At 49.0% G+C, this 26,737-nt stretch overlaps 3 protein-coding genes across 5 annotated transcripts in view; 1 reads left to right on the forward strand and 2 right to left on the reverse strand.

The window, feature by feature from the left end:
• Positions 1-464, reverse strand: part of Zmat5 (zinc finger matrin-type 5) — a 30,024-nt gene extending 29,560 nt beyond the window's left edge. Inside the window, exon 1 of the mRNA XM_028870644.2 lies at positions 360-464. The gene's annotated coding sequence lies outside the window, so the exon portion shown is untranslated. The remainder of the gene's footprint in view (positions 1-359) is intronic.
• Positions 465-714: 250 nt separating this feature from the next.
• Positions 715-2,218, forward strand: LOC114694100 (cytochrome b-c1 complex subunit 9). The gene is made up of 2 exons (XM_028870866.2): positions 715-926; positions 1,965-2,218. The coding sequence occupies exons 1-2, from the start codon at positions 780-782 to the stop codon at positions 2,007-2,009; spliced, it is 192 nt and encodes a 63-aa protein (XP_028726699.1). The 5' UTR covers positions 715-779; the 3' UTR covers positions 2,010-2,218.
• A 19,968-nt stretch (positions 2,219-22,186) lies between these two features.
• The window catches only part of Ascc2 (activating signal cointegrator 1 complex subunit 2), a 48,826-nt gene continuing 44,275 nt past the window's right edge, over positions 22,187-26,737 (reverse strand). For all 3 annotated transcript variants that reach the window (XM_028870648.2, XM_028870647.2, XM_028870646.2), the window contains one exon: positions 22,187-24,947. In XM_028870648.2, coding sequence (XP_028726481.1) covers positions 24,776-24,947 — 172 coding nt within the window. In that variant the 3' untranslated portion in view covers positions 22,187-24,775. The remainder of the gene's footprint in view (positions 24,948-26,737) is intronic.

A 26,737-nucleotide genomic window follows, 5' to 3' on the forward strand; every position in this document is an offset into this window, starting at 1 on the left:
TGCCTTTTCCAACCAGGTCGCCTGCCTTCGAGGCCAGGGTTCTCGGCTTCAAAGCCTGCGAGCTGGAGGACAGGAAGAAAAGGCAAAGCCACCTTTTTCTCCTGAGGCGTGACTGAAAGGTTAGACCTCTAGGACCCGACTTTTGCTACCTCCAAGCCTACACCTGGAGTAGGTTCACAGAAGACAGAGGCACGGAGGCAGAGGGGCGAGATGAAGGCACGGAAGCCCGGGTCCCCCTCGCCTCTCTAGCCACTCCCTATGCCAGAAAATGCTGACAGCACGGATTTTGAACGAAGAGCTCGTTATTCTGGGTAGAGAAGTAGTATAGAACTCGGCCCAGGACGTCTGGCCAAAAATACCTGGCTGGACGGCTCCGAGCTCCTCCTCTTGCGTTCTCCGGTGGCGCTCTGCTCGCTGGGATTCGTAGTCCTTTCTAAAGTATACGCGAAGACTGAACGCTAAGGCGGGACAGCGCGGGGCAAGATGGGAAACCAAAGGGTTTTTGGGAGTTGTAGTTCAAAATAGTCAAACAGCAAGAAATAATTGAAGAGAAAGACTGGGTAATAAATTTTACCAAACTTTGGCTGTGTGGATATGAACATAGTAAGAATCTGTTATCCTATGCACACTATGACTTTCTGTGTGACTCAAAATGTCAACGCTCAGATACAGAGGAGGAACTACAATTCCCATAAGGCAGTGCGCGTCGAAACTTTTGGTTGGAATTAGAAGTCGGCCTCTACGCAGACTCAGTAGAGCAAATTCAGTAGCGAGGCGACATGGCGCCGGCGATCACTTCGCGTTTGTACTCCCTGCTTTTCCGCAGGAATGCAACCTTCGCCCTCACCATAGTAGTGGGCGCCCTTTTCTTCGAGCGCGCCTTCGACCAGGGCGCAGACGCGATCTACGAGAACCTCAACGAGGGGGTGAGGGCCTGGGCCGTCCTGACCTTGGGCCCGCCTGAGGGGTGACTGGGAGGGAGGGAGGGAGGGAGGGAAGGAGGACGAAACTCAGTTCGTCCCTTGTCTTGAGCCTGTACCTTCAGTTCGCGTGACCTGGTGTGAGTCCTGAATCTCACATTGACCCCCATTGCAGGGGCTGGGAGTATCGGTATGTCCTACCACGCATTTCCACATGTTCATTTGCAAAAGCTAACGCCTGAGACTTTAACGGTCCGAACTACCCCGTAAATCGGTGGCGAGTGGGTTAGAACTCCGACCACTGCCTCCCTTGCTGGTTTCAAGGGCAGCAGGCCAGTCATTAAAGTACGTCTCCGTGGACAATGTGGCTGACCTTGTAAGATTGATGTTTCAGTTCCCAAGGCCTCCCACGCAGGCAGCTTTGTTCTGATGGATAAAAGTGGCATAAAGTAGGAAATGGCGGGTCCTTTTTGACTTAAGGTTTCAGGTTCTGTGCATGTTTTATGTCCTGAGATTGTGGCTGTACTGGGAAAGGCCTGGTGCAGATGACCTGCCTGTTCCTCAACTGGTTTTCTTTTTTATTTGTTTGTTTTTCGAGACAGGGTTTCTCTGTGTAGTCCCGGCTGTCCTGGAACTCTATAGACTAGGCTGGCCTCGAACTCATAGGTCCGCCTGCCTCTGCCTCCTGAGTGCTGGGATTAAAGTCGTGCGCCACCACGCCACCACCGCCCGGCCTAACAGTGCACTTTTTTTTTTGTTTTGTTTTGTTTTTTGTTTTTTCGAGACAGGGTTTCTCTATGTAGCTTTGCGCCTTTCCTGGAACTCACTTGGTAGCCCAGGCTGGCCTTGAACTCACAGAGATCCGCCTGCCTCTGCCTCCCAAGTGCTGGGATTAAAGGCGTGCGCCACCACCGCCCGGCAACGGTGCACTTTTAATCAGAGTTTGACACCGATTTCTCAGTGTTCTTTGTTTTGGACAACGAAAGTAGTTGTAAAGTGTGAGGGCAGAGGTTATACCTAACTGTTGTTGTGTTTTAAATACAGAAGCTGTGGAAACACATAAAGCACAAGTATGAGAACAAGGAGTAACTCCTGACAGCCGGAAGGAACGGTTCCACCCATCAGCTGTTTGCCTGGAGCGGGGCCTCAGCCTGAGGATGAGTTTGAAGTTACTCTTCATGGACCATCTGTGTATTGGCAAGCAGTGCCACCACCCTGCAGACAGACTCCAGCTTCTGCTGTGTTGGAAGTGTATTTGACGACAGTTAGCAGCAAATAAATGTAAATTGTTCATGAGACCTACTTTTGCACTTTATTTAATTTTTTAAGATTTATTTATTTGGGGGGGTGGGGTGGGGTGGGGTCTGTGGATAGCATGAGGAGTGAGTAGAAAATTTCTTAATAAAGAAAAATAAAATAAAAAGAGTTCCTAAAAGATTTCTCATGAGAAAAACTGACATGAACATACACATAACTTTAAACAGAAACAAATATGGGTATGTGTATAATGATTCATTAAAATATATACATTTGTAAAAAAAAAAAAAAGATTTATTTATTTAATGTACTTTGAGGTTTTGCCTGCATGTATGCGTGAGGGTGGGTGCTGGGATTTGAACCCAGGTCCTTTGGAAGAGCAGCCAAGAGCAGTGGTCTAAACAGAGAGCCATCTCTCCAGTCCTGCTTTTGCACCTACTAACTTCCTAAGTTGAGACCATGTTCAAGCCTCATACAAACACCTGAAGAGACCACCATTAACCTCCAAAGAATTTTGGTTTCAGCTCATAAGCCTGATAGACGTTACCTTTAAACCATTAGTTACAGTGTTTTTGGTTTTATTTAATATGAATGGGTGTTGTGGTGCCCAAGGATGCACTGCATCCCTGCAACTGGAGTTACAAGTGGTTGTGAGCTGCCGTGTGGGTGCTGGGAATTGAACCCAGATCTGGGAGAGCGGCCAGTGCTCTAAATTGTTGAGGATCTCTTCAGGCCCCTTCAGTTTTAAATCACAGAGTGATTATTCTCTTGGCCATTGGGAAGCACTGTGGTCTTGGCTAGGAAAAAACCTTACTCTGGGAGTCTTGTCCCAATCCCTTTCTCAGGCTGAAGTCTTGTCTTTTGCCTTTTAACTTCATGAGTGATTATCAGTGGTCTCCATGTCTCTCTGGGCCACAGCCTCCTGCCAGGGTTCCTGTCAGGGTCAGTTTATGAAAGTATTGGTGAATTTAAATCCTAAACCTAACAGTTCTTAACTGTATGTACCAAGGAAAACACCCAACCTTGCTGAACTTGAGATTGCTTACCTGTAAGGTGGGGTTAATAGAACCTATTTGCACAGAGGGCTTTGTACATGTTAAAAACTGCATTTAGGAGGCTGGAGAAAAGGCACTAAGAGCACTTGCTGTTCCTGCAGAGGATTGGGGTTTGAAACCAAGCACCCATCTTGGGTGGGTCACAACTGCCTGGAACTCCAACTATAACTGGACCAGTCTACTCTGGTGACCAGCCTAGCAAATAACCTAGCTGTCATCATAGAACCTTTGTCCAGTGACAGATGGAGGCAGATACAGAGATCTATGGCCAGGCACCAGGCTGAGCTCCGGGAAACCAATCCATGAGAGAGAGGAGAGATACTGCAGATGAGGGACGTCGAGATCATGATGGGAGGATGTGCAGAGATGACCAGCCACACTAGTGGAAGCCCATGAACTGTGGACTGGTGGCTGTGGAACCCCCATGGGACTGGACTAGGCCCTCTGGACACGGAAGACAGTTGTTTGGCTCGAACTGTTTGGGGGGCACCAAGGCAGGGGGATCGGAATCTGTCCCTGGTCTATGGGCAGGCTTCTAGAACCTGGTGCCTGTGGTGTGACACCTTGCACAGCCTTGGTGCAGTGGGAAGGGGCTTGGACCTGCCTAGGCTCAGTGTGCTGGGCTCTGCTGACTCCCCATGGGGATGCGGGGTGTCTTGGGAAAGAGGGCTGGGAGGAGGGAGGACGGGGGGTCTGTGGATAGCATGAGGAGTGAGTTGAAAATTTCTTAATAAAGAAAAAAAAGAGGATCACGCACTGCTTTGGCCCCCATGGGCACTGTCATTCTCAGACACAGACACACATGCACACACAAATAAATCTTCCTTTAAATCGCAGATCCTGTCACAGGGAGGCCACTGCAGGCACAAAGGCATGGATGATGAGGACCCAGCAAAAGGGCACTATGGCTCTGTTGCCTTCAGGCTGTGGCAAGCCAAGTCATGATGTGGAACATAGCGGCTCAGCTCAAATAGCCAATGAGCAGGCTCGGTGGGGGTGGGGTGAAGCAACCTGAGCATTCTGGAAGGCTGGAGCAGTAAGAATGTAAGGAAGAGGGATTTAAAAAAAAAAAAAAGTATTTGGGTGGTCCCTGCTTGGAGGCCATATTGGTAAGAAATTGCATGTGGGTCTTGAATTCTTAAGGGGAGACACCAGGTACCATGATGTGATTACTTATGGGTCAAGAGCTCCAGGGAACAGTACAAGGAGAGGAAACAGCCACAGGGAAGTTGGAGACCTTCAAAGAGCTGAGACCTGGAGGTGATAGAATTGAGCCATTTGGGTTGGGCCTTGGAAACAAAGCCAAGGAAGCGGACTGCAAGGCCCTCAATTTGTCATGTTTGTGGAACAAGGAGATCAACCTCAGAGTGTTAGTGCTACCCTTAGAAGTAAGCACTCCTGAAAAACACTGGATGCCGCAGGGAGACCTGATCACCCTGGAAACAGGACCGCCTGCCAGGGACAGCAGTAGGAAGCATTGGGAAGCACAAGTGTTGAGCTGGCTTTTGTAGCTGGGGAGGTTCCCAGCCTGGAAGGTAAAACACTCACCTACCTGCAGTCAGTCCCCTAGAACCTGCCTTGAGTTAGCCAGGTAGACAATCCAGAATCTTCTCTGGTGGATGATTCAGATCAGGAAAGCCTTGCAGATGTGAGAGAGACCCTAGGAATCACCTGGTTTGTCTACTTGTGGTGTATTCTTATAAAGTCAGGGCCTAGGAAATTACATTCTGCCAACTGTATTGTCAATGCATGAATTAATGAAGCAGAGGTGGATTAGACTTTCAGGAATAATTTCTTCAAAGTGGAAGTTGAGGCAGGAAGATGCTGTGGGATGTCTTTCTGTACACTGTGAATATAAGTGTTGCTCCCATTGGCTAATAAATAAAGACTTTGGCCTATGGCAAGGCAGCTTAGAGGCAGGCAGGAAATTCAAGCGGAGATACAGAGAGAAGAAAGGCAAAGTCGGAGATGATGCCAGCCGCTGTCCAAGGAACAACATGTAATGGGACACAGGTAAAGCCACGGAACACATGGCGATGCATAGATTAATAATAACGGGCTGAGTTAAGTTATATGAGCTAGCTAGCAAGAAGCCTGCCATAGGCCATACAGTTTGCAATTAACGTTAAGCCTCTGAATAATTATTTTATAAGTGGCTATGGGACCTTGGATGGAAAAAGATTCATCCAGACCACGGAGCGCAGGAGGACTAGAGAAACTTCCAGCCACAGGAGGATTACAAGTTTGAGGCCACCCTGGAATTACAGGTGTTTGCCACTACACCTGGATATTTGTTCTTGTAAAACATGATATAATCCAGGCCACCCTCCAATTCATAGTGGTAGTTCTGTATTATCTCCTGAGTGCTCACATAATAGGCATGCATCACCGTGCCCAGTGGAAATCTAATTTCTTGCCTACTGGGCTGACAAGGGTGAAAAAAGATGAGAAACTTTGAGGCAGGCAAACTGAATAGCTTTGAAACCTGGTACTCCACTAGGCTTGGCCTATATACATACCCATCTCCAAATAATGCTCCTAGCAATATTTTGCCATGCTGGGGCCCCTAACTTCATTAGGATGTACATATAATTATTTCTAGGTATTAAACTGGAAATAAGTTACTCCCCTTAGACACTCCTTGATGATGCCCAATTTCTGTCGAACATACTGGAATACACTCTAAAACCAAGGGAAATGGGTTGGGGAATGTTATTTTAAAAAGTGTAGCCGGGCGGTGGTGGCGCACGCCTTTAATCCCAGCACTCGGGAGGCAGAGGCAGCCTCTGTGAGTTCGAGGCCAGCCTGGGCTACCAAGTGAGCTCCAGGAAAGGCGCAAAACTACGCAGAGAAACCCTGTCTTGAAAAACCAAAAAAAAAAAAAAAGTGTGTTGCATTTTTTTCCTACTGCTTTTGTTAACAATGCAAAGATGTGTTTGATTAAAAATTAACCTGTGAGCAGGAGGCTGGGTCAGCAAGTAGTTGACCGGAAGTGGTAAGGAGGAACCACGTGTGTAGCAAGGTTTTTTTAAGTGAGGACGCTGGGTTTTCTGGAAGACACCAGCAAAGGGAGGAGGTTAGCTACTTGCTATTTATACAGCCTCTCTGAGAGAGCAGAATTCCACATAAACCACTGAGTTGTGAGTTCTTTAGATTCAGATAAATTCTCCCTTAGAAGCTTTGAAAGAGTCAGTGCCTGAGAGAACAGAATCCCCTCAGGCTGCGGCCCTTGTGGCCAAACCACTGCTGGTAGCGGTGGAGTTACAATCTCTGACTAGGATAGCCATTGCTTAAAGGGCAGTCACTGTAGCTAATAAAAAACAGATGACAACAGAAATGGGTTGATCTGGCCTAATACTTTGGAGTATGTGTACAGTAAGGCAAACTGTGGCCTCTATTTAACACATGAGATATTCCTCACATGGGACACCAAAATACAAGTGCAGGAGGCACACTGTATTCTGTAAGTGAGTGTTTAGAGAGAATCCCCTATCTAATGCCTATGCACAGTTGGATATACTCTGATTAAGATCAGACACATAATAGAAAACTGTTATAGAATCTATCATCGAAACAGGGAACCACCCTCAATACACTCCTTAGCAACCAGACTCCTCCTTCTCTGTAACCCACGTAAGGAAGCCTCAAATAGTAACCTTTAAGCACCCTTGCTCATGTGGCTTCTGTCATCCTGCAGCTCCCTCCATGTACTATGGCCTTGCTTTTGCATCAAGTCCCCTTGTTACTTTGCAACCTCTGTGAGCCTTTATTTCAATGTTTAAATAAGAGAATGCAGCCCCTGGGTAATAGCCACCAGAAATCTCTTTCTCTGTCTTACACACACACACACACACACACACACACACGCACGCACGCACGCACGCACGCACGCACGCACGCACGCACCACTGGAACACTGTTTTGGATTAAAAGGAGAAAAAGCAGACCCCTCAAATGACTAATGATACTGACTATGCCTTTCCTTTCATTTGCTTGCTTCCCTTCGCCACTGAGGCCTAGTATCTGCTAGCAAGGGCTCCACCACTGAACGGCATCCCTGGTCTGTAGGAAATGGCCAACCAAAGAAGCAGATTCAGGGATGCAGGTGTAGTCTGCCTTAGAATTCCTGCCCAGCATGTGCAAGGTCCTATGTTCCATTCTTAGCACTGAAAAAAAGTCACACTGGAGAAATCAGTGTGGACCTATGAGGACGTTAGACCTATGTAGATATTACAAGGATCTGGTGTGTTCTAGTTAGTTTCCTGTTGCTGTATTAGAACATTCTTAGAGTCTGGAGAGATGGCTCAGCTGTCAAGAGGTCTGGCTGCTCTTTCAGAGGTCCCTGGTTCAATTTCTGTCACCCACATGGTGAATCATAACTGTGTAACTCCAGTCCCAGGAGATCTGAGCCCTCTTCTGGCCTCTGTGGGCACTGTACACACATGGTGCACAGATACACATGCAGGGACACACCAATACACATAAAATAAATACATATATTTTTAATTAAATACGGAAAAAAATTAAATATGCCAGGCGGTGGTGGTGCATGCTTTTTATCCTAGCATTTGGGAGGCAGAGGCTTGTGGATCTCAGTGAGTTCAAGGCCAGTCCGGTCTACAAAGAAAGTTCCAGGACAACCAAGACACACAGAAACCCTCTTTTTTTTTTTTTTTTTTTTTTTTGGTTTTTCAAGACAGGGTTTCTCTGCATAGCTTTGCGCCTTTCCTGGAGCTCACTTGGTAGCCCAGGCTGGCCTCGAACTCACAGATATCCGCCTGGCTCTGCCTCCTGAGTGCTGGGATTAAAGGCGTGCACCACCACCGCCTGGCCAGAAACCCTCTCTTAAAAAAAAAAAAAAAATCAACATTGCCCGAAAGCAGCTTGGAGAGGAACTGCTCTATTTGGCTTATACTTCCAAGTCACAGTCCATGTTGGTGAGGTCAGGGCAGGAGCTCAAGAAGACACCATGGAAGAACACAGCTTACTGGCTAGCTCAGGCTCAGCTCACTTTCTTTTTCTTGAAACAAGGTCTCTCTATATAGCCCTGGCTGGCCTGGAGCTTGCTATGTAGAGCAGGCTAGCCTTCAATTCACAGAAATCCACCTACCTCTACCTCCTGGTGCTGGGATTAAAGGCATGTGCCACCACACCTGGCTCAGCTAACTGTCTAATACAGCCTGCATAGGAATGGTGCTGCTCACGGTGGGCCATTAAGATAGTTCCTCACAGACATGGCTACAGGCCAAGATGATCGAGACAATTCTTCAATTGAGGTTCCTTCTTCCCAGGTCACTCTAGGTTGTAGCACACTGACAATAAAGACTAGCCAGCACAAGGTGTATGGTGATGAAGGAAGATTAAATGGGGGAGGGGAATCAAGTTATAATAGTTCAGTTTGACTCCTATGGGCAAAAAGCTATACATTGATGCCAGCAGATATGGCGCTGTGGGATATGCCCGCAAGTGGTTAGCTCTCAGTGCTGGGACTGAATAGGACTTTCACACGCTTTCAACAGCTTTGTCATCAACCTCAGGTGAGCCCCAAGGCTGGAATGTTTCCACACCTGAACCCCTTAGGAACACCCCAGGTACAACTAGCAGGGTTGAGAAGGCTACACTCATGACAAGGACAGGGGGAGCTGTTGCCAAAGAAAAGCCTCAATCAATAGACCCCCCTGTAAGCTCCAGAAACCTAGATGCCAGGCAGCCTGCCAGAGCAAAACCACAAGCGTTTGTTCTTCGTTGATGACGTCAAAATCACTCATTTTGGAGGTCACCCAGTCGAGCAGGACATTATCAACTGCCCAATGGCTTCTCTGCAGATCACACCTCTGATGTGTGTGTGATACAGTTGTCTGGGTTACTTCCTACAAGCTCGCAGGCTGTCCTTACTAACATGCCTACCCTTCACCGGAGCCTACCAGTGTCTGACCGGTGCTAAAATGGGATAGAAGTTGGCAACTTGGCCTTCAGATTTCCTTGTCGCCTTTGCTGTCTGGGTCTCTGGGTCAGATTCCGCTTGGCATTGTGTGGAGAGGTGCTCAGTGCATCAGCAGACATCTGTGATCCCAACACTGAGACGAGGGCTGGAGGACCCGGGTGCTGGCTGCTCACCCAGGCCAGCCAGAGTGACAGACCCTGTGTCAAGAAATAAAGTGAAGAATGACTGAAGAAGACACCCTGCATCTGCTTCCGGCCTGCACACACACACACACACACACATACACACACACACACACACACACGGGAAAAGGAAGCTGGGTGTAGTGGTGCATACTTGTGTTTTCATTTCTGGGGAGGCTGAGGCAGTAGCATTCCAACTCAAACTGGGCTACATAGTAAGACCCGGGGGGTAGAGAGAGGGAGAGAGAGAGAGAGAGAGAGAGAGAGAGAGAGAGAGAGAGAGAGAGAGAGAGAGAACGCTATGCTATCTGGGAAGCTGAGCTGAGGCAGGAGGATTGCTTAAATCCAGCAAAGCTACATAAATCAAATTCTAGAAGGTCTTTGAATTAATTTTAGATTATTATATTAATTATATATTATATTATATTATATTATATTATTAGATATAATATTAGAATATAGCTTTAGGCAAGCAGGACTGTCCTCTGGACTGAGAAGAGCTGAGTTCCTCCCAGCCCCCTGGTTTCTCTCCTACTCAGAAAGGTCTCTCCACTGGGGCTTGGCGGTGCACACCTGGAGTCTTGGCTACCAGGGAGGCTGTGACAGTAGAGTCCAGATGTTCAAGGCCAGCCTGGGCAGTAGAGAGATTCCATTTCAAAAAACAAACACAAAACAAACAAACAAACAAAAAGCTCATTAAATAGCCAATAAGCCAAATGCAAACTCACAGATCTGGATGGAGCTGGAAATGTAGCTCAATGGAGGAGCAGTTAGTTGTCTAACATGCATGAGACCCTGGGATTCAGTTCCAGCACCACAGACTTTTAAATAATGAGCATCATCCATTCAGCTATCCTGAGCTAGAACATGTTGTCATGTGTGTGTGTATGCATGTACATATGTACGAGTGTATGCATGTGTTTATGTGTGCATGGAGGCCAGAAGTCAGCCTCAGGTGTCTTTTTCAATTTTCTTTACTTTTCTTTTTTAATTGATTAATGCAGGGATTTAACAAGGCAACTCCACGTAGTTTATCTGGTAGTTAAAGGAAGTTTATTTTGGGGTAACTTACAGCCAGTAAAGGAGTTGGTTACAGGATCTGGGAGAGGTGAGGTGCAGTCCAGCAGGGTTCTCTGGATGCAGTCCAGCATCCAGGATCCTAAGGAGCCAAGAGAGCTGGAATCTTAAGGGCTCCTGTCTCAGCCACGCCCCAGGGGGGGTTCATAGGCAGTTACTGGCTGCCTCACTGGAACAGTGCTTCAAGGTCAAAGCGGAAATAGCTACCCACTACAATTGATTCTTAAAAGTTTTTGTTTGTCTTGTTTTTTGAGAAAGAATCTTTGTATAGCCCTGGCTGGCCTGGAATCCACTCTGTAGACCAGACTGGCCACAAACTTACAGAGACCTGCCTGCCTCTGCCTCCCGAGTACTGGGACTAAAGGCATGCGCTGTCTTGCCTTGATTTTTGCAGAGTGCTGGGGATCTGGACATGGTCCTTGGGTCCTTGTGCATGCACGGCAAACACTCTTCCGTTGGAAGCTTTACCTCAGCCACCCCCCCCAAACTCTGCCCTTTTGGAAAGCCCTCCCTGGTAGTCAAGACTAGAGGTGTGCACCACCAAGCTTTGCTCATTAAACCTGGACTTTTAATTCGGCTTGATTTGGCTTACTGCATTGGCAGAGAAACCTAATCCCTGGGATTCAAAAATATTTATCAAACACTTCCTGGTGAGCCATCTCCCAAGGCCAGGGCATCTTTAGTGAATGCCTTTTCTGTATGGCACCATCCTAGATCGTGGGTACGCGGTAGAGACAAGACAGGTCCCAATTTCTTGAAGCTGATATAAGGGCAACAGACAGATAGGAGAGAGAGGAATAAGGTAAGAGGGTTTTTTTTTTTTTTGTTTTTTGGGGGTTTTTTTTGGTGTGTGTGTTGTTGTTGTTGTTTGTTTGTTTTTTCGAGACAGGGTTTCTATGTGTAGTTTTGGAGCCTGTCCTGGATCTTGCTCTGTAGACCAGGCTGGCCTCGAACTCACAGAGATCCACCTGCCTCTGTCTCCCAAGTGTTGGGACTGAAGGTGTGTGTCACCATGCCCAGCCCTAGGTATGAAAAAAAAATACAGCTGAGCCACAGTGTTGTCACATGCTTTCAAGAGGTAGAGGCGAGGTGGCTCTCTGGGAGTTGGAGGCCAGCATAGTCTACATAGTAAGACCCTGTCTCAACAAAGGAATAAATACTTAAATAAAGTGCACTAAAACTGAGTGCTGTTAGGGGTGACAATGGGTTTGAAAGCCACACTGAGGCAGGAAGTCAGGGAATTCATAGAAATGATATCAGAGCTGAGACGTAGATGGAAATCTTTGCTGGGGAGGAATCAAAAGCATCAGAACTTCAGGAATAAGGACAGCACATGTAAGACCCTGAGGTGGGCACAAGCTTAATACCATCCACATCAAAGAAATGAGTTTAGAATTCATTTTAAAAAGAAAAGGGAGGCGGGTGTGGTGCTACACACCTTTAATCCCAGCACTTGGGAGGCAGGGGCAGTCAAATCTCTGAGTTCGAGGCCAGACTGGGCTACAGAGCGAGTTCCAGGACAGCCAGGGCTACACAGAGAGACCCTGTCTTGAGCGGGGGGAGGGGAGGGGGGGTGGAGAAAGAGAGAAGGAAAGGAAGCCTGAAAGGTTTTGCTTCCTTCTTCCCTTCTTCCTTTTACCTTTTCTCTTTTGAAACAGGGTTTTACTGTGTACCAGCCCAGGCTGGTCTCGACCTCACCTGTTGTCCAGAGGGGCCTTACTTGTGGCAATGCTCCTGCCTTAGCCTACCAAATGTTGGATTACAGGTGTGAGTCATGGCCTTGATCAGCACAGCTCCAGGAACAGACCTATTTGGGGCAATGAGGGAATGAAGAAAAACAGACAGAAGGACACAGGAAGAGATAGAGGACCGGATGGTCTGGGCTCTGCTGGAGAAAGCACAGCACCCAGGAGTGCCGCGTGTTTAGCACATAGTGTTGACAGAGAGGAGGGTTATTACAGACATGGGGGGGGCGTGGTTATTACATGCAGATAAACTAAGTGGCAGGGTTTATGGTATACAGCTGAACAGCGAGGCAGGGTTAGCAGTCTTCAGGCTGTAAACACCCTTGGGGAGAAAGCTCTGGTAGATGTTTTCTGCACACACCATCAATGTCCCCACTCGGACCAGGAAGACTTTGCCATCTCCCTGGGGCTAGCCTGGGAAGACTGCTGTTTCTCCACGGGTCTGAGGCTTTCGGGTCTTTGACACGGCTGTGCTCAAGTCTTCACACACTCAGGACTTCACATACTCAGGACTTCACACACTCAGGGCTTCCTCCGTTCCACAGAAGCCACCTCACCTGGCTGGCCCTGGAGGTTTTCTGTTTAAGAACTCTTTATGGACCATTTCCTTTGAGTCAGATACTCACTTGATTGCTTTAGAGTGTCACTGGCGTTTAATGTGAACAATTCAGAAGCATGGATTTCAGTCCCCTGAACAGCTCTAATGGCATAAAGAATATGGATGGTCTTCAGTTAGACTCCAAACCTGACACCCGGCTGTGTGAACATCAGCCAGTTGCTTACCTTCTCTGAGTCACTTCCTGTATCTGATACTGTCCAATGATCCTGGCTATTTCTGGCCATCTGGGCAGGGTAGCTCTGTATAGCCCATCTTCCTTGGCAACCAGATGAAATCTGCTCCCCAGGAATCTTCAGAGCATTTTAGGCCTGCACACCGAGTGCATCTTGAATTCACTACTGGAAGACAGACACATGGATGCTCCCTACTCACTGTCTGAGTCCAGGAGGGTTCAGGAAATGAACTGCATGCTGGGAGCTTGGTGCAGGACATTCATTAAGCAGCATCCTTGGGATGGGAGCCCAGTAATGGAGGGGAAGAAGTACAGACAGAAAGACAAGCCATCTACATCTTCAGTGTAGATGAAGAGCTGGGCTGGGGGTTGGGGTTGTGAGGGATAGGGCGGAGGGCACACACTTTTGATCTTAGCTACTTCAGGAGTTAAGGCAAAGATCTCAGGTGAGAGGCCAGCCTGACATATAAGTAAGTTCAAGGCTGGCCTGGGCAATTTAGCAAGACCGTCTCAAGGAATGAAAGTAGGAGCCCCGGGCTCCTGGTGTTAGCACACAACTTTAATCCCAGCACTCAGGAGGCAGAGGCAAGCAGATCTTTATGAGTTCCAGGCCAGCCAGGGCTACACAGAGAAACGCTATTAAGTAAATAAACAAACAAACAAACAAACAAATAAATACATAAAGGCTGGAGAGATTGCTCAGTGGTTAAGAACTGCTCTTGCAGAGGACCTGAGTTTGATTCCCAGCACTCGCACCAGGAGGCTCACCGCTACCTGTAACTCTAGCTCCAGAGTACCCAACACTCTTTTGACTTCCTGTGACACCTGTACTCACATGCACATACACCTCCAATATAGACGTAATTTAAAAAAATAAAAATAAGTCTTAAAAAAAACTTAGGGGCTGGAGAAACAGCTCAGTGAGTAAGAACACTTGCTATACTTACAGAGGACCTGGGTTCAATTCCCAACATACATATGGAGGGTCTTGTTGTGCGGTGGTGGCGCACACCTTTAGTCCCAGCACTCAAGAGGCAGAGGCAGGAAATCTCTGTGAGTTTGAGGCCAGCCTGGTCTACAGAGAAAGTTCCAGGACAGCCAGGGCTGTTATACAGAGAAACCCTGTCTTGAAAACCAAAACAACACATGGAGGGTCACAGCCATGTGTAACTCCAGTTCCAGGAGATCCTGTCTTCATCTGACTTCTATAGACACCAAGCGTGCACGTGGTGCATATACACAGAGGCAGGCAGACTATTCACACATAAAATGAATAAATAAAAACGGTTTTTAAAAAGGCAAGACCAAGGATATAGCACTTGCTTAGGAAATTTTAAAGAAAAATAATTTGGGGGTCAAGGTGGTAGAGTTTCCACATATAGTCAGGCTGACCTAGAAATCATGGTAATCCTCCTGTCTCAGCCCCCTGAATGCTTAGGCACAATTCCCAAAAATAAATACATTAATTAACTAACTAATTAATTAATTAAAATAATAAAATAAAATAAAAATGTGACCCCCACTATTTTATTCTTGAAGCTGTATCCTGAGAAATTTATCGCGAATGCAGGCAGACACTTAGGCAGGAGGCTCTTCATCATCTCTTAAGAGGATATTATTAGAAATAGCCCAAGTGTACACTGTAGGGGGCAGCCAGACTGAAGCAGCCTGTGGTGGGGTGTGAGTGGCCACTGAACACAAAGTGAGAAGGAAAAGTGTCCACAGACAGCAGAATACTCAGCCTTAACAATGTGTTCAGCATGATCCTATTTTGCTGAAAACCAAGGAAGGCATATATTTCTCTTTTGAAACCTAAAAACTGCTCCAAGAAGTCCAGAGCCCACAATTCTTTCCACACGGGGGATTATCGTTTTGTTCTTTGCCGAGTTGTGGGAACCATACCGAGCATGTCATTGCCTTGTAGTAAGAGCGGAAAACCATGTAAGTTATTTAAAAGGAATAGAGTCCATCCCTGGCACACAGCCAGCCCTTCCCAAAACAAGGAACGGGGGTTGCCCTCCAAATGAGCCTCAAGTCTTCTGAGAACGGGCAGAAATCAATGCATTGTAAATGTCTGAGCGATGGGCAAAGTCGGGGTGGAATACAAATTCCTTGGGTGAGTCGAAGTCGAAGGAAGCTGCTTGAGTGACAGCAGAGGATGAGCATGCTGTATGGGGTGAGCTACCAGTACACACACACACACACACACACACACGCACGCACGCACGCACGCACGCACGTGGACAAACACACAGACACACAGACACACACACACGCACGCACGCATGCACGCGGACAAACACACAGACACAGACACACACGCACGCACGCATGCACGCGGACAAACACACAGACACAGACACAGACACACACGCACGCACGCATGCACGCGGACAAACACACAGACACAGACACAGACACAGACACACACGCACGCACGCACGCACACGGACAAACACACAGACACACACACACACACATACACGCACACAATTGCTGGCTTCTTTGGGCTCCCCATGGCCAGGCTTCTTGGTCACCTGCTGGAAATCCGCATTTGGAGAGATCCACTGCTCTCTACTTCACTGTAAGTGGAAAATGAAGCTCAGGGAGGTTGTCTTGCCAGGGTGACATGGGCAGTAAGAGTGACAGGCAGGACAGTTGGCTGTAGAGGGGCAGTTCATTTCTTTCTTTCTTTCTTTCTTTCTTTCTTTCTTTCTTTCTTTCTTTCTTTCTTTCTTTCTTTCTTTCTTTCTTTCTCTCTCTCTCTCTCTCTCTCTCTCTCTCTCTCTCTCTCTCTCTCTCTCTCTGTCCCTCCCTCCCTCCCTCCCTCCCTCCCTCCCTTCCTTTCTTTCTTTATTGGAGACAGGGTTTATCTGTGCAGTCTTGTCTGTCCTGGAACTCACCAACTCATTCTGTAAACCAGGCTGGCCTTGAACTCAGAGAGATCCACCTGCCTCTGCCTCCCAATTAAAGGCGTGCACCACCACATCCAGCTTCATATCTACTATTTTAAGCCATGGAAAACTCATTTTTCTTTTTTCATCAGGGCCTTGGCCTGACACCCTTGAATTTATATAGAGACTGAAAGCTAAGGGCAGATGCCAGCTGGCCTCAAGGACAGAGTGTAGACAATGCTGGCTAGGAGCCACTCAGTCGGTAGTCTGTGCTGACAGCCTCCCTGTGGCTTCCTGGCCTAGCTGTTTCCAAACTTTTTTGTTTTGTTTTTGAGACAGGGCTTCTGTGTATAGCCCTGGCTGTCCTGGAACTCACTCTGTAGACTCGAACTCAGAGATCCGACTGCCTCTACCTCCACAGTGCTGGAATTAAAGGTGTGTGGCACCACCTCTGGGCTCTGTTCCCAAACTCTTGCAAAGAGCCTTCGAAGCCTGTCTGGCCCCTTCCTTTCCCAGGTCAACTCTCCCGCTCAAATACCTTCTAAGGCTCCCGACTGCCTGCTCTCCAGATCCAGGCTTCCTCACACCTCTCTCTCGTGAACCTGCCAACTAGCATCCGTGCTGAGCTTCCCTCTGCTCTGCAGTCTGTGCCAGTCATGAGTTATAGGGGGAAAAAAAAAAGAATGGCTGAACTAAAATCCTGTCCCTCTAAACCAGAGCATTGGCTCAGCAGGTAAGTACGCTAGCCACACGAGCCAGTTGATTCAAACTCAATCCCCAGAACCCATGGAAAAAGCTGAATGTGGGGATTTGTGGAGACCCATAGAGGTTTTCTAGTGAGATCTGAGCTTGCTTCACCCATCAGGGGGGCATAAGGGGATGATTGGACCATGGGCATGGTTACCAGGTGTTTGGAAGGGGCTGCACTTGGCTGTGTGGAGTGCTTTGATCTAGCAAAGGGGAGAGCTTTTGTCCCCTTTGACGAGACAGAAGCAGTCAGTGGATTTTGATCCAGGTCTTCCCAAAGCTATCTTGTGTTTCTGTCTGTCTCCTCTCTGCTATCTTCCTGTCTAAAAGTTTCTTATTCCTCTCTCCTCATAGGAATGCTTGAAAAAGGTAGGAGCTGGCCTCCTACAGGGACTGGAGAGATGGCTCAGCCATTCAAAGACTGGCTGTTCTTCCAGAAGACTCAAGTTCAAGTCCCAGCACCCAGATGGCAGTTCATAACTGTCCATCCATCCCTCCAGTCCCAGGGAATCCAATGTCCTTTTCTGGTCTCTTTGGGAACCAGGCAAGGATATGCTGTATAGACATACATACAGGCAAAACATTCACACACATAAAACTAAAAACAAACAAACAAAAACAAAACAACCAATGTGAGTGAGGCACATCCGTGATATCAGCCCTCCTGCAGTGAGATGGAAAGTAGGGACAGGAGAGTGAGTCCGTAGCCAGCTAGCCTGGAGAACACCTCAAGGCAGAACCAAGGACAGACACGCCACCTCAGTAAGGCAGAAAGGACAACTCTTAAAAGTTGTCCTCTGAGCTTCACATGCGCATGCACACACACACCCAACCCTCTCACCCCCACACAAAGTGTTCAAAAATAAAAGAATCCGAGCCCTTCCAGTCTCCATCTGGGATACCTGGAAGGCTGCTTCTTCTTTTGAGGCCTGTCTCCTCTCATCTGGGAAATGGATGACAAGGATTGTAGTTCCGGGTGGGGTGGAGGGTGGGGGAGTGGGGAGGTGGTGGAGGTGGTGGTGGTGATGTGATGGGGGTGGGGGTGGGGGTGGTGATGGGGGTGGCGGTGGCGGTGGTAAGGAAGTTATGCCACAGTGTTTACTGTATGCTTAGCCGAGGCCTACCAGGCTGATTTTGTTATAACTCAATAACAAAGACATTAACAGGCGCAGGCTGGAGAGACGGTTCAGGTGTTAAAAGCACTAGTTAGTTGCTCTTGCAGAGGATTCAGGTTTGATTCCCAGCATCCATGGTGGCTCGCCTGTAATTCCAGGTCCAAGGGATCCAACATCCTCTTTTGGCCTCTGTGGGCACCAGGTATACATGGGGTGCACAGACACACATGTAGGCAGAACAGTTATACATGTAAGATGAATCTAAACAGATTTAAAACATTCAAATGGGGCTCCTCCTTCAGTCTTCAGGGAGCAGCATAAACTAGCATATTGGATCCACTCGGTGCAGGCTGAGGGTTTTGAGGATGACTGTGCAGTTGAATCATCCAAGTGTCCCTTGCTTGCTGTTCCCTCTGAGGTCTGATCATGTTCTCTTGATGGCCCCCCATGTCCCTGACAATCTCGCATCTCCAACACTTTTTAGCCCATAGCCTTGTGCACTCCTGGGGCAGCCTTTATCTCACCCCACACCTTACCCTGTGGAACTGAATCCCCTCCCCTTTCCTGTCCTTGATGTCTGCACAGATCTGTCTCTCTCTTGTGCAGGCCTCCAGCAGTGAGAGCCACTACCAGCCTCTGGCGGCAATTCCACGCAATGTCTGATTGCCTAATGAAGCCTTTCCAACTGGGCCCTTGTAGGGAACTCCCCCGCCCCCCATAGAAGCTGTGGTGAAGTGGAAATTATAAAAATGTATTCTGCCCAGCTTCCTATCTTTCCCTTCCTCTGCCCTTACAGAACAGAACAATTTGAATTATAAGTTGCATCAGCAGAAGTACCATGTTTAGAATCAAGAATCAAGGAGGTGATGACCCTCCCTGGTCCATGTTAAGTCAAACACACATGGAATACACCCCCACCCACCCACCCCACTCCCCCCCCCTCTTGCCCCTCAGCTCAAGTACCAAACTAGAGAGACGTGGCCTATTTGCATCCTTAAGCAAAGAACTGAGCTGCTGCAGTGGCTGATGCTTGAACTTGCTCTGTAGACCAGGCTGGCCTGGAACTCAGAGACCCACCAGCCTCTGCCTCTCAAGTGCTGGGATTAAAGGTTCGAGCCACTATTCCTGGCCTATTGTACCTGCTTCTACTTGGATGCTGGGGATCAGAACTCAGATCTTCATGCTTAGGCCGCAGACACGTACTAGCTGAGCCCCTTCCCACCTCCTGGCTGGGGCCTGCGGGCCAGGGCTCTGCTGACTCCCCGGTCCTCCTCTATGGATGGATTAGCAATAAAAAGAACAGGCATAGGCAGGCCTGAGAGTCTGGGTGAAAGAATGCTGAGCAAGCCTGCAGCCTGTGTCCAAACACTTGCAAGAGCATGCTGGAGGTTACAGGAATCGGGGTTCAGCTTGGCTTTTGGGTGAAAACCACTTTGTTGTGAGAATTCACTCCACCAATGACCTTGGGGTATCTGGCTTGATAGAGGCGTGGTTTCCTCTGGATATGTGACTGCTTAAAACGGAGGAGAGGGCACGTGCTTGCTGTCTCTTGTGGTGGTTGCAGATTGTACTGCTGGTTCCATTCACCCCTGGGTGGAATGGAGGACCATGGCGGCTGTTTACTTTGTTCTGGATCCATGAGTGCATTTTCTCCCCATTTTATATCTTAATAAATCCTGGATACCCTTCAACAGACTCTCGTGGCTTCACTTCCACCACTTTTTTTGGGAGGGGTGTGAGTCATAATTACCTCCTCGGGATGGCAGAACACTTAAGCGATATGTCACAGTGGTGGGCGGTGAGTGTCTTGCAACTGGAAAAACAGTTGGTGTCATAATGTCATCTTTGGAAAACTAGAACTCAGTGCCCGTCACCTTTATCATTTAGACCACAGCAAGTAAACTGACAGGAACTCACAAATCCTCAGGACAGTGTGTTAGGGGCGCAGGGGAAGACACGGGTTTAATAAGCCGATAGTGCTAAGGGCCTGTTGACGCCTGTGTAAAGCCCTCTTATCAATTGGTGCTAGAGATTCTTCTGTGTGCTATGAAGGCAAAATCTCATGGCTGTTCTCAGGACTCATCCCTCACTCACACCCCGTTCACACATAGGGCTGTGACCTTTTCAATTTTAGTGTGTGTGTGTGTGTGTGTGTGTGTGTGTGTGTGTGTGTGTGTGTGCTTTGCCTGCATGTATGCCTGGGCACTCCATGTAGGCAGTGACCCCCAAGACCGGAAAGGGCTTCTGATTCCTCAAGACTGGAGTTACCAAGCCCTGCCATCTGGGTGCTGGGGACTGAACCAGGGTCCAGCCTCAGAATCAACTTAGCGACCTTGGTTAGGACTGCAGAGTCGCAACGGCCACCTTCGGCCTCTGCCAGGCTCCTCCCTGGTTGCTCCATACCCAGAGCAGAGGCCAGAGATGGCTTAGCAGCCTGGCCTGGCTTCCAGCCCAGCTTTCCTCCCAATGGGTCCCTGGAGCTCCAGCTCCTTCTAGAAAGTTAAAGGTGGGGTTGTGCTAACCTACCTTGTTTACCTTGAGCCTCCTCTTCCTCTTCTGCAATGCTGAGTCCCAGAGCCAGCTCTCCTGCAGCCTCTGACCGCCCCGTCCCCACCCCGCCCCGTTAGCCAAGCCAGGCTGAGCTCCACAGTCTCTGGTGACCACAGTCTCTGCTTCTGCCCAATGCATAAGCACCCTTGGCCTTGGCTTCTTCAGTCTGCCTGCTTTTCTGAAACATGTCATGTCCACATGCCCTTCACACTGACTTCCAGGAGGGCAGAGGTGGGCCTTATGTACACCTGCTGATACCCAGGAGGGCTTTGGAACACACGCTCCAAATAGGGGTCCTGGCCCTCCACTTTGCCTTCCCAACCGGCTGACCATTAGGGCAGGCAGCAAATGTGGATGTTGGCTATTTGGGGCTGGTCCCTGGACAGGCTGGCCTTGGCCAGAACTCTCCAGGGTGTCAGTGCCATTCAGGCTCTGGCCAGGACACTGAAAGAACCCCCAGAGGAGATCTTCCTTCAGGAGAGACCCCAAACCCAAGGAACACACCGAAACCACCGATCAGATGCAAAAGCAAGAGGGTTTATTAGATACACGGGTACCCGGGGCGAAGTCTCTCGGAGGACTTGCGCGCCTTCCTAGGGCAAAGGGGACTTTTTATGGGATTCCAGGGCAGAGGCGCGGCTACAGAAGCAAGAAGCATAGTTACAGGGTCCCTATTGGTTGTTTCAAAGAAGGCCAGGGTGAACTTGGGGTCGTATGTGTGTGGCTGATCTGGCCTTGCCCAGGCCAGCTGCTTATTCCTCAAGGCCAGGGGCCCGCCATAAAATATCTTTATTTAACCCAACTGTCTTTCTCCCAAGGCCGCTGACCACAATTATCTCCTCCCTAAGCCAGATGGCTGGCCACAGTTATCTCTCCCTCCCAAGGCCGGATGGCTAGTTAGTTATAGCTGTGAACTTCTGTCTTTCTGTTTCCTTCAGAATGGCGTTTCTTAGGCTAAGTTATTGGGGGGGCCATTTCATCGGCCCAACGCCCCATGTCCTCATAATGGAGCGGGGGTCTTTCAACACCACCATCTTTCCCTCTTCTATCCTGAGGAAAGGTCGCATGCCTCTAATTCCACCACACTGGAGGCTGAGGTCAGCCTGGGCTACATATCAAGAGCCTGTCTCACAAAACCATATAAGGACCAGAGAGACAGTTCAGAGGTCGGGGTGTGCACTGCTCTTGTGGATGACCTAGGGCCAGCTGCCAGCACCCATGTCAGGTGGTTTGCAAATGCACTTAACTCTAGTCCAGGGGATCCAACTTCCTCTGGTCTGTGCGATTACCTGCACACACGTAATATAAACTCATAACGTGCACATGAGAGCGCACAAATACAAAATAAAGCTTTAAAACAGTTGCTTCTTTAAAGACAAACACACATGGCTGGGCAGTGGTGGCATAGGACTTTAGCTCCAGCATTTGAGAGGCAGAGACAGGTAGATCTCTGTGAGTTTGAGACTAGCCTGGTCTATCTACAGAGTGAGTTCCAGAACAGCCAGGGCTACACAGACAAACCCTGTCTGAAAAACAAAACACACCCACAAAACCAAAGCATTATTCAGTAGGCTGAACAGTAAACTAGACAAACCTCTTGAAGGTGGAAAACAGAAAGAAAGAAGAAACCCAGCTCTGTGGGACAGCATCCCACGTACTTAGGAGTCCCAGCAGCCTAGCATGTCCAAGCACCCAGTGCTCTCAGTACTTGCCTGTGTCTTCCCTGAGAGGGAACAATCTGGCTTGAAGCTAAGAGTAAGGCTTCAGGAGACACTCCTTGGGCTGACCCTAACCAGGGTCCCTTGCTGTGTGATGACCTTGGGTCTCCTTGTACCTCCATTTTCTCATCTGATCCAATGTTGCAAGATTAAGCAAGGGAAAAGACAACTCCAGGAAAAGACAGAGGAGAAACTCTGGCCTGAGTGAGGCTCAGGAAATGTGTTTATTCCCAATAGAAGTAATCATGGCCGCTACCAGCATCACCAGCATTCCCGTCCACATTTGGTCAGTGTGCAAAAGGAGTTTTAACATTCTCACAAACAATGCTTGACACTATGTCCACGGAGTCTGCTTTTAAGTTTGTTCTTCAGATTTAGTTTTTATCCATTTATGAACAGAGTCACATGTAGCTTGGGCTAACCTTGAACTCTGCCTCTACCTCCCAAGAAATAAATGTGTGCCACCATGTCTAACTCTGGTTGATTCTGAGTTTGTTTTTCTGTTCATATTATTGACTCTGGGCTCCTGGAGGGGCAGTGACATGCAGACTTGCGCCAACTGTTTTCTCCTCCACGCTGCAGCTGAAGCAAGCTGGCAAGGACATGCAGCCACGACTAAGTCCCTATGTGCAGATTCCTTGCTCTGCCCCTTTCCACACGCTCTTAGGTCTCTTATAATCCAGCTCTGCTTTTGCCTCCCAGGGCACAGAAGCTCTTACAGCCATTCACAGACTATTAAAGACACTTGAGTCTTGTGTCCTTTCAAGGTTTTAAGTTTCTCCAGAAACATCTCTGGTGGTCACAGAAACATCTATGATGGTCACACTCGCTGTAGGGCACAGGAAAGGCACTTAGAAAATACCCGAATAGGAGAGCAGCGGGGACGGGGGTGGGGACAGGGACCAAAAGGCCCACCCACACCCACCCAACATTCTTGGGCTGCCAATCTTAAACTTGGAATCTCTCCCCTTGGGGACTTCTTTTGTGTATGTAGTACAGGGGGAAAACCTTGTGCATGTTAGGTAAGTGCTCCACCACTGAGCAACAGTCAGTCTCCATCTCTGGGGACACCAGCATCAAACAGTGCCATTCATCTGGTCCAGTGCCCTCATTCAGGCCGAGGGGAAGGGGGACAGGAGTGCTCCAGACTGGTGTCAAAGTGCCACGAAAGGCTGTCCTGACGTGCAGGTGCAAGCAACATGCTGCTCCTTGGGGGACTGTTTGATCTGGCCTGCCATGCTGGGAAACAGAAAGATGGTGATGGTCTGTTCTTTCAGGCAAACTGCTCCCAGGAAACCTGGGCGCTGCTCTAGGTGGCTGCAGGGAGCAGCAGCAGGCAAAGCTCCAAAAGCCCATTTGCCTTGTTGACGGCAGCTCGGTCTGAGCTCAGTCAGGGAGAAATGACCCTGCCACTGAGCTGGGCCACTGGTAAGTGCTTCCAGGAGGAAACTGTTTCCTGCTGTCTGTCAGAATGGCTAACTCTGCCAGATCTCAGCTAATTCAGCATCCCTTGGGGAAAGACACCACCCCATACCCACTCTGCATCTCAAATGCTCCCCCCTAGGTCAGCAAGGCACAGGGACTGCCATTGATTTTCACTTGTGCCGGCTGGCCTAACAAAATAATTCATCAAGTGTCTGTCTGCCCGTTCGTCCTAACTGCAATCAAATCAATGTCCCTGGCATCCAAAGGTCTGCAGATAAGACTCCAGGATCCTTCCTTGTGCAAATAACATGTACACAACATCGATGCAAGGGTGCATGGGTGGCTCTTTCATGTTATTAGTGTTAAAAAAGACTCCAGGCTCTGCTGGGTCAGGGTCAGCGCAGCAAAGACCTCACTGTGGCTCCCCTGCACACCAGTTAACACCCAGGGGGCCTGTCAGCTGATAGCCACTGCAGAGTGGACCGCACCTGCACAGGGCCCTGGAAACCAGCCAAGTCCCACTGGATTCAGCAGGGCTTGGCAGAAAGAATACCTTCACTTCTTTTCAGTAGCTTCCAATCTCTAGATTTGGGAGGGTTGGGGCTAACAGTATGTTTATAACTACGAGGCTCTGTAACCAGCTAAGTGTCCTTGTTCCAGCTGTGACACAGGGGTTGACATCATCTACATGGATCTGTAACCTGTACAGCCAGGGATCGGACGGAGTTTCTAAGACCTGCTCTGCCACTGCCTGCCTGCGGCCTAGGAGCACACTCAGCCCTCCACGGCTCACCTCCCCAGTCTGTACTGTGAACTGGAAACAGCGCCACCTCCTGGGGAGGAGGTGCATGAGGTAGCAGCAGAAGGGACCTTAGGTCTCCCACTGGTGACTTCCTTCCACAGGCACAGAGAAAAGGCCACACCAGCAAGGAAGAGCACTGAGGAGATGCACGGAGTCAACAGACAGAACGAAGGGGGAGCACTGTGCCTTCTTGTCTTTCGGGTGGCGGTGTCGCTGAGGAATGACGGAGGGAAAGGGCTGGAGCCTGTCATGGACACCGTGGAAGGTCAGAGACTTTATTCATGGGCTTGTTGCTGCTTCTGAATACACAGGTCTCCTGCCATCCAGGACTCCGTGAGATGGTGTCTTGTTGCACAAGATAAAGACACCTTCCTTTTGCAGCCCCATCCTTTTGCACCAGCCCAGCTGGGAGACAGCCTGCTTGATGGCACTGGGTTCCTGCACCAAGGGATAAGGCACTTTGTGTTCGACAAGAAGGCGCTCACCGCTGGCTGGAAGGTGAGGTATGGTGGTGGCCTTAAGGGGACTCCCTCACCCAGGCAGCTTTGTGGCCTCAGGACGGGATCATGCCTTTGTTTCTCTTCCGGTCAGCCATGGTTCTACGGCTGTGGTTGGCTCTGGTTGCCTTCTTAGCTTCTTTCTTCCTGCGCTCCTGGGTGGTTTCTCGGCTTTGCCCATGGCCCCGGGGGCTGCCCGTCACTGCTGCAGAATTCTCAGGCCGGTACCTGAAGGAGCAACAGCCACCCCATGATGAGGGACATCAGTTGGAAGAGGCTCTGATGGGAAGACCTCCACAGTCCACCCTGGGGGCTACCACTGAAGTCACGCCCTGGCCCAGGTCCGGATAGGAAGGGAAATGGAGCCCCAGCCCTGGGCCTGATTGTCTCCTAGCCTCTGCAGATGGGCCCATCACCTATCTGTGAGCATCAACTGTTAGGGGGCTGGATGACAGGCTCCTTCTCAGCCACACGTGGCCCCCTACAAATGGAACAATGCTCTACTTTTATTCACCAGGCACTAACTTGGTCCCTTCAGTCACCAGCCTCTGGAGTCTACTCAAAGCATTCCCTCAGGGAGCCGGATGGAAGAAAATCACAACAGTTTTGCTTCCTGATCAACAACCTGTGACTCCCTATTGCCTTCAGAAATCCAATGTCTCTCGGTGAGATCACCGACCCCCATAGCCTAGGTTGGGACTAGACTTCCACCCCTGGCCTATGCTTCTGCTCTTGGCCCATTTGGCCAGTTTCTTCACTAGCAAAAGAAGGAATGTGACAGTTGCCTCAGGGATCCTTGCTAAGACGCTCTCTCTGATAGACTTGTGTTTCCTGGACTTTTCACCCTAATAAAACTCCTCCACAGCTGGGCAGTGGTGGCACACGCCTTTAACCTGAGTACCTGGGAGGCAGAGGCAGGTGGATCTCTGCGTTTGAGGCTAGCCTGGACTAGTAAGTTCTGGGACACCAAGGCTACACAGAGAAACCCTGTCTGGAAACACAAAACAAAAAACCTCTTCCCCACCTTTTCTACCCTCAGGGCTTACTTAGCTCAAGTGCATCTGTGTCCCCATCCTGACTCTAAGCCACTAAGGACGTGTCTTCTGCCGGGCTTATTCTGCCGATACCAGTGATGCCAGAGAGCCTTGAACACACCCCCGCGCTGAGTGACAGATTTACACTGATGATGAGTGTGGAACACAAAGCTGAGCCATCTGGGCTCACCCCTGTTTATTTACTTGTTTCTGAGACAGGCTCTCACTATGTACCCTCAGAGCCAGAGGCCGTCTTGCTGTGGACTATTAGCTGAAGATGTGTTATAGCTGCTTACGCTGTGGAACATTTGATTAATAATGTAAAGATGTGTTGCATTCTTTCATGTTGCATTTATTCAACTCTGCAAAGCTGTGTTCCTGTGCCTGCCTACACCACCTGATTGGTCTATAAAGAGCTGAACAGCCAACTGCTGGGCAGGAGACAGGATAGGTGTGGCTAGCAGACAGAATAAACAGGAGGAGAAAAGAGAAGAGGGAGGTAGGGAGGTAGGGAGGTGGGGAGGTGGGGGGTGGGGGCAGCCACACACAGAATAAGAAGGAAGGAAGGAATGACAACAGAAAAGAGTTTTAAAAGCCCGGACAAGGTAGTCGGGATAATTAGTTAAGGAAGGCTGGCTGGAAGCAGGCCACACTAAGGCGGGTATTCAGGGCAAACAGCTCTCCGTGTGATCACGCCCTCTGCCTGTGTCACCCGAGTACTGGGCTCGCATTGTGAGGTGAGTCTCTCATGTGTGACAGGGTTTTGCTATGTTGCCCAGATTGGTTTTGAAATCCTGGTTTTAAATGATTCTCCTGCTTCAGCTTCCCAAATACCTAAGACTATAGGCACACACTTTGATTGGCTTCAATCTTTATGTGACTGACATTTACTAAGTTATTTAATGTCTCAGGGCCAAGCTCAGAGTTCTGAGTTGGAGGCCAGCCTGTTCTACAGATGCCGCCTGGTCTACAGAGTGAGTTCCA

Source organism: Peromyscus leucopus, chromosome 7, assembly GCF_004664715.2.
Source record: "Peromyscus leucopus breed LL Stock chromosome 7, UCI_PerLeu_2.1, whole genome shotgun sequence".
In the NCBI taxonomy this organism is placed as follows: Eukaryota; Metazoa; Chordata; class Mammalia; order Rodentia; family Cricetidae; genus Peromyscus; species Peromyscus leucopus.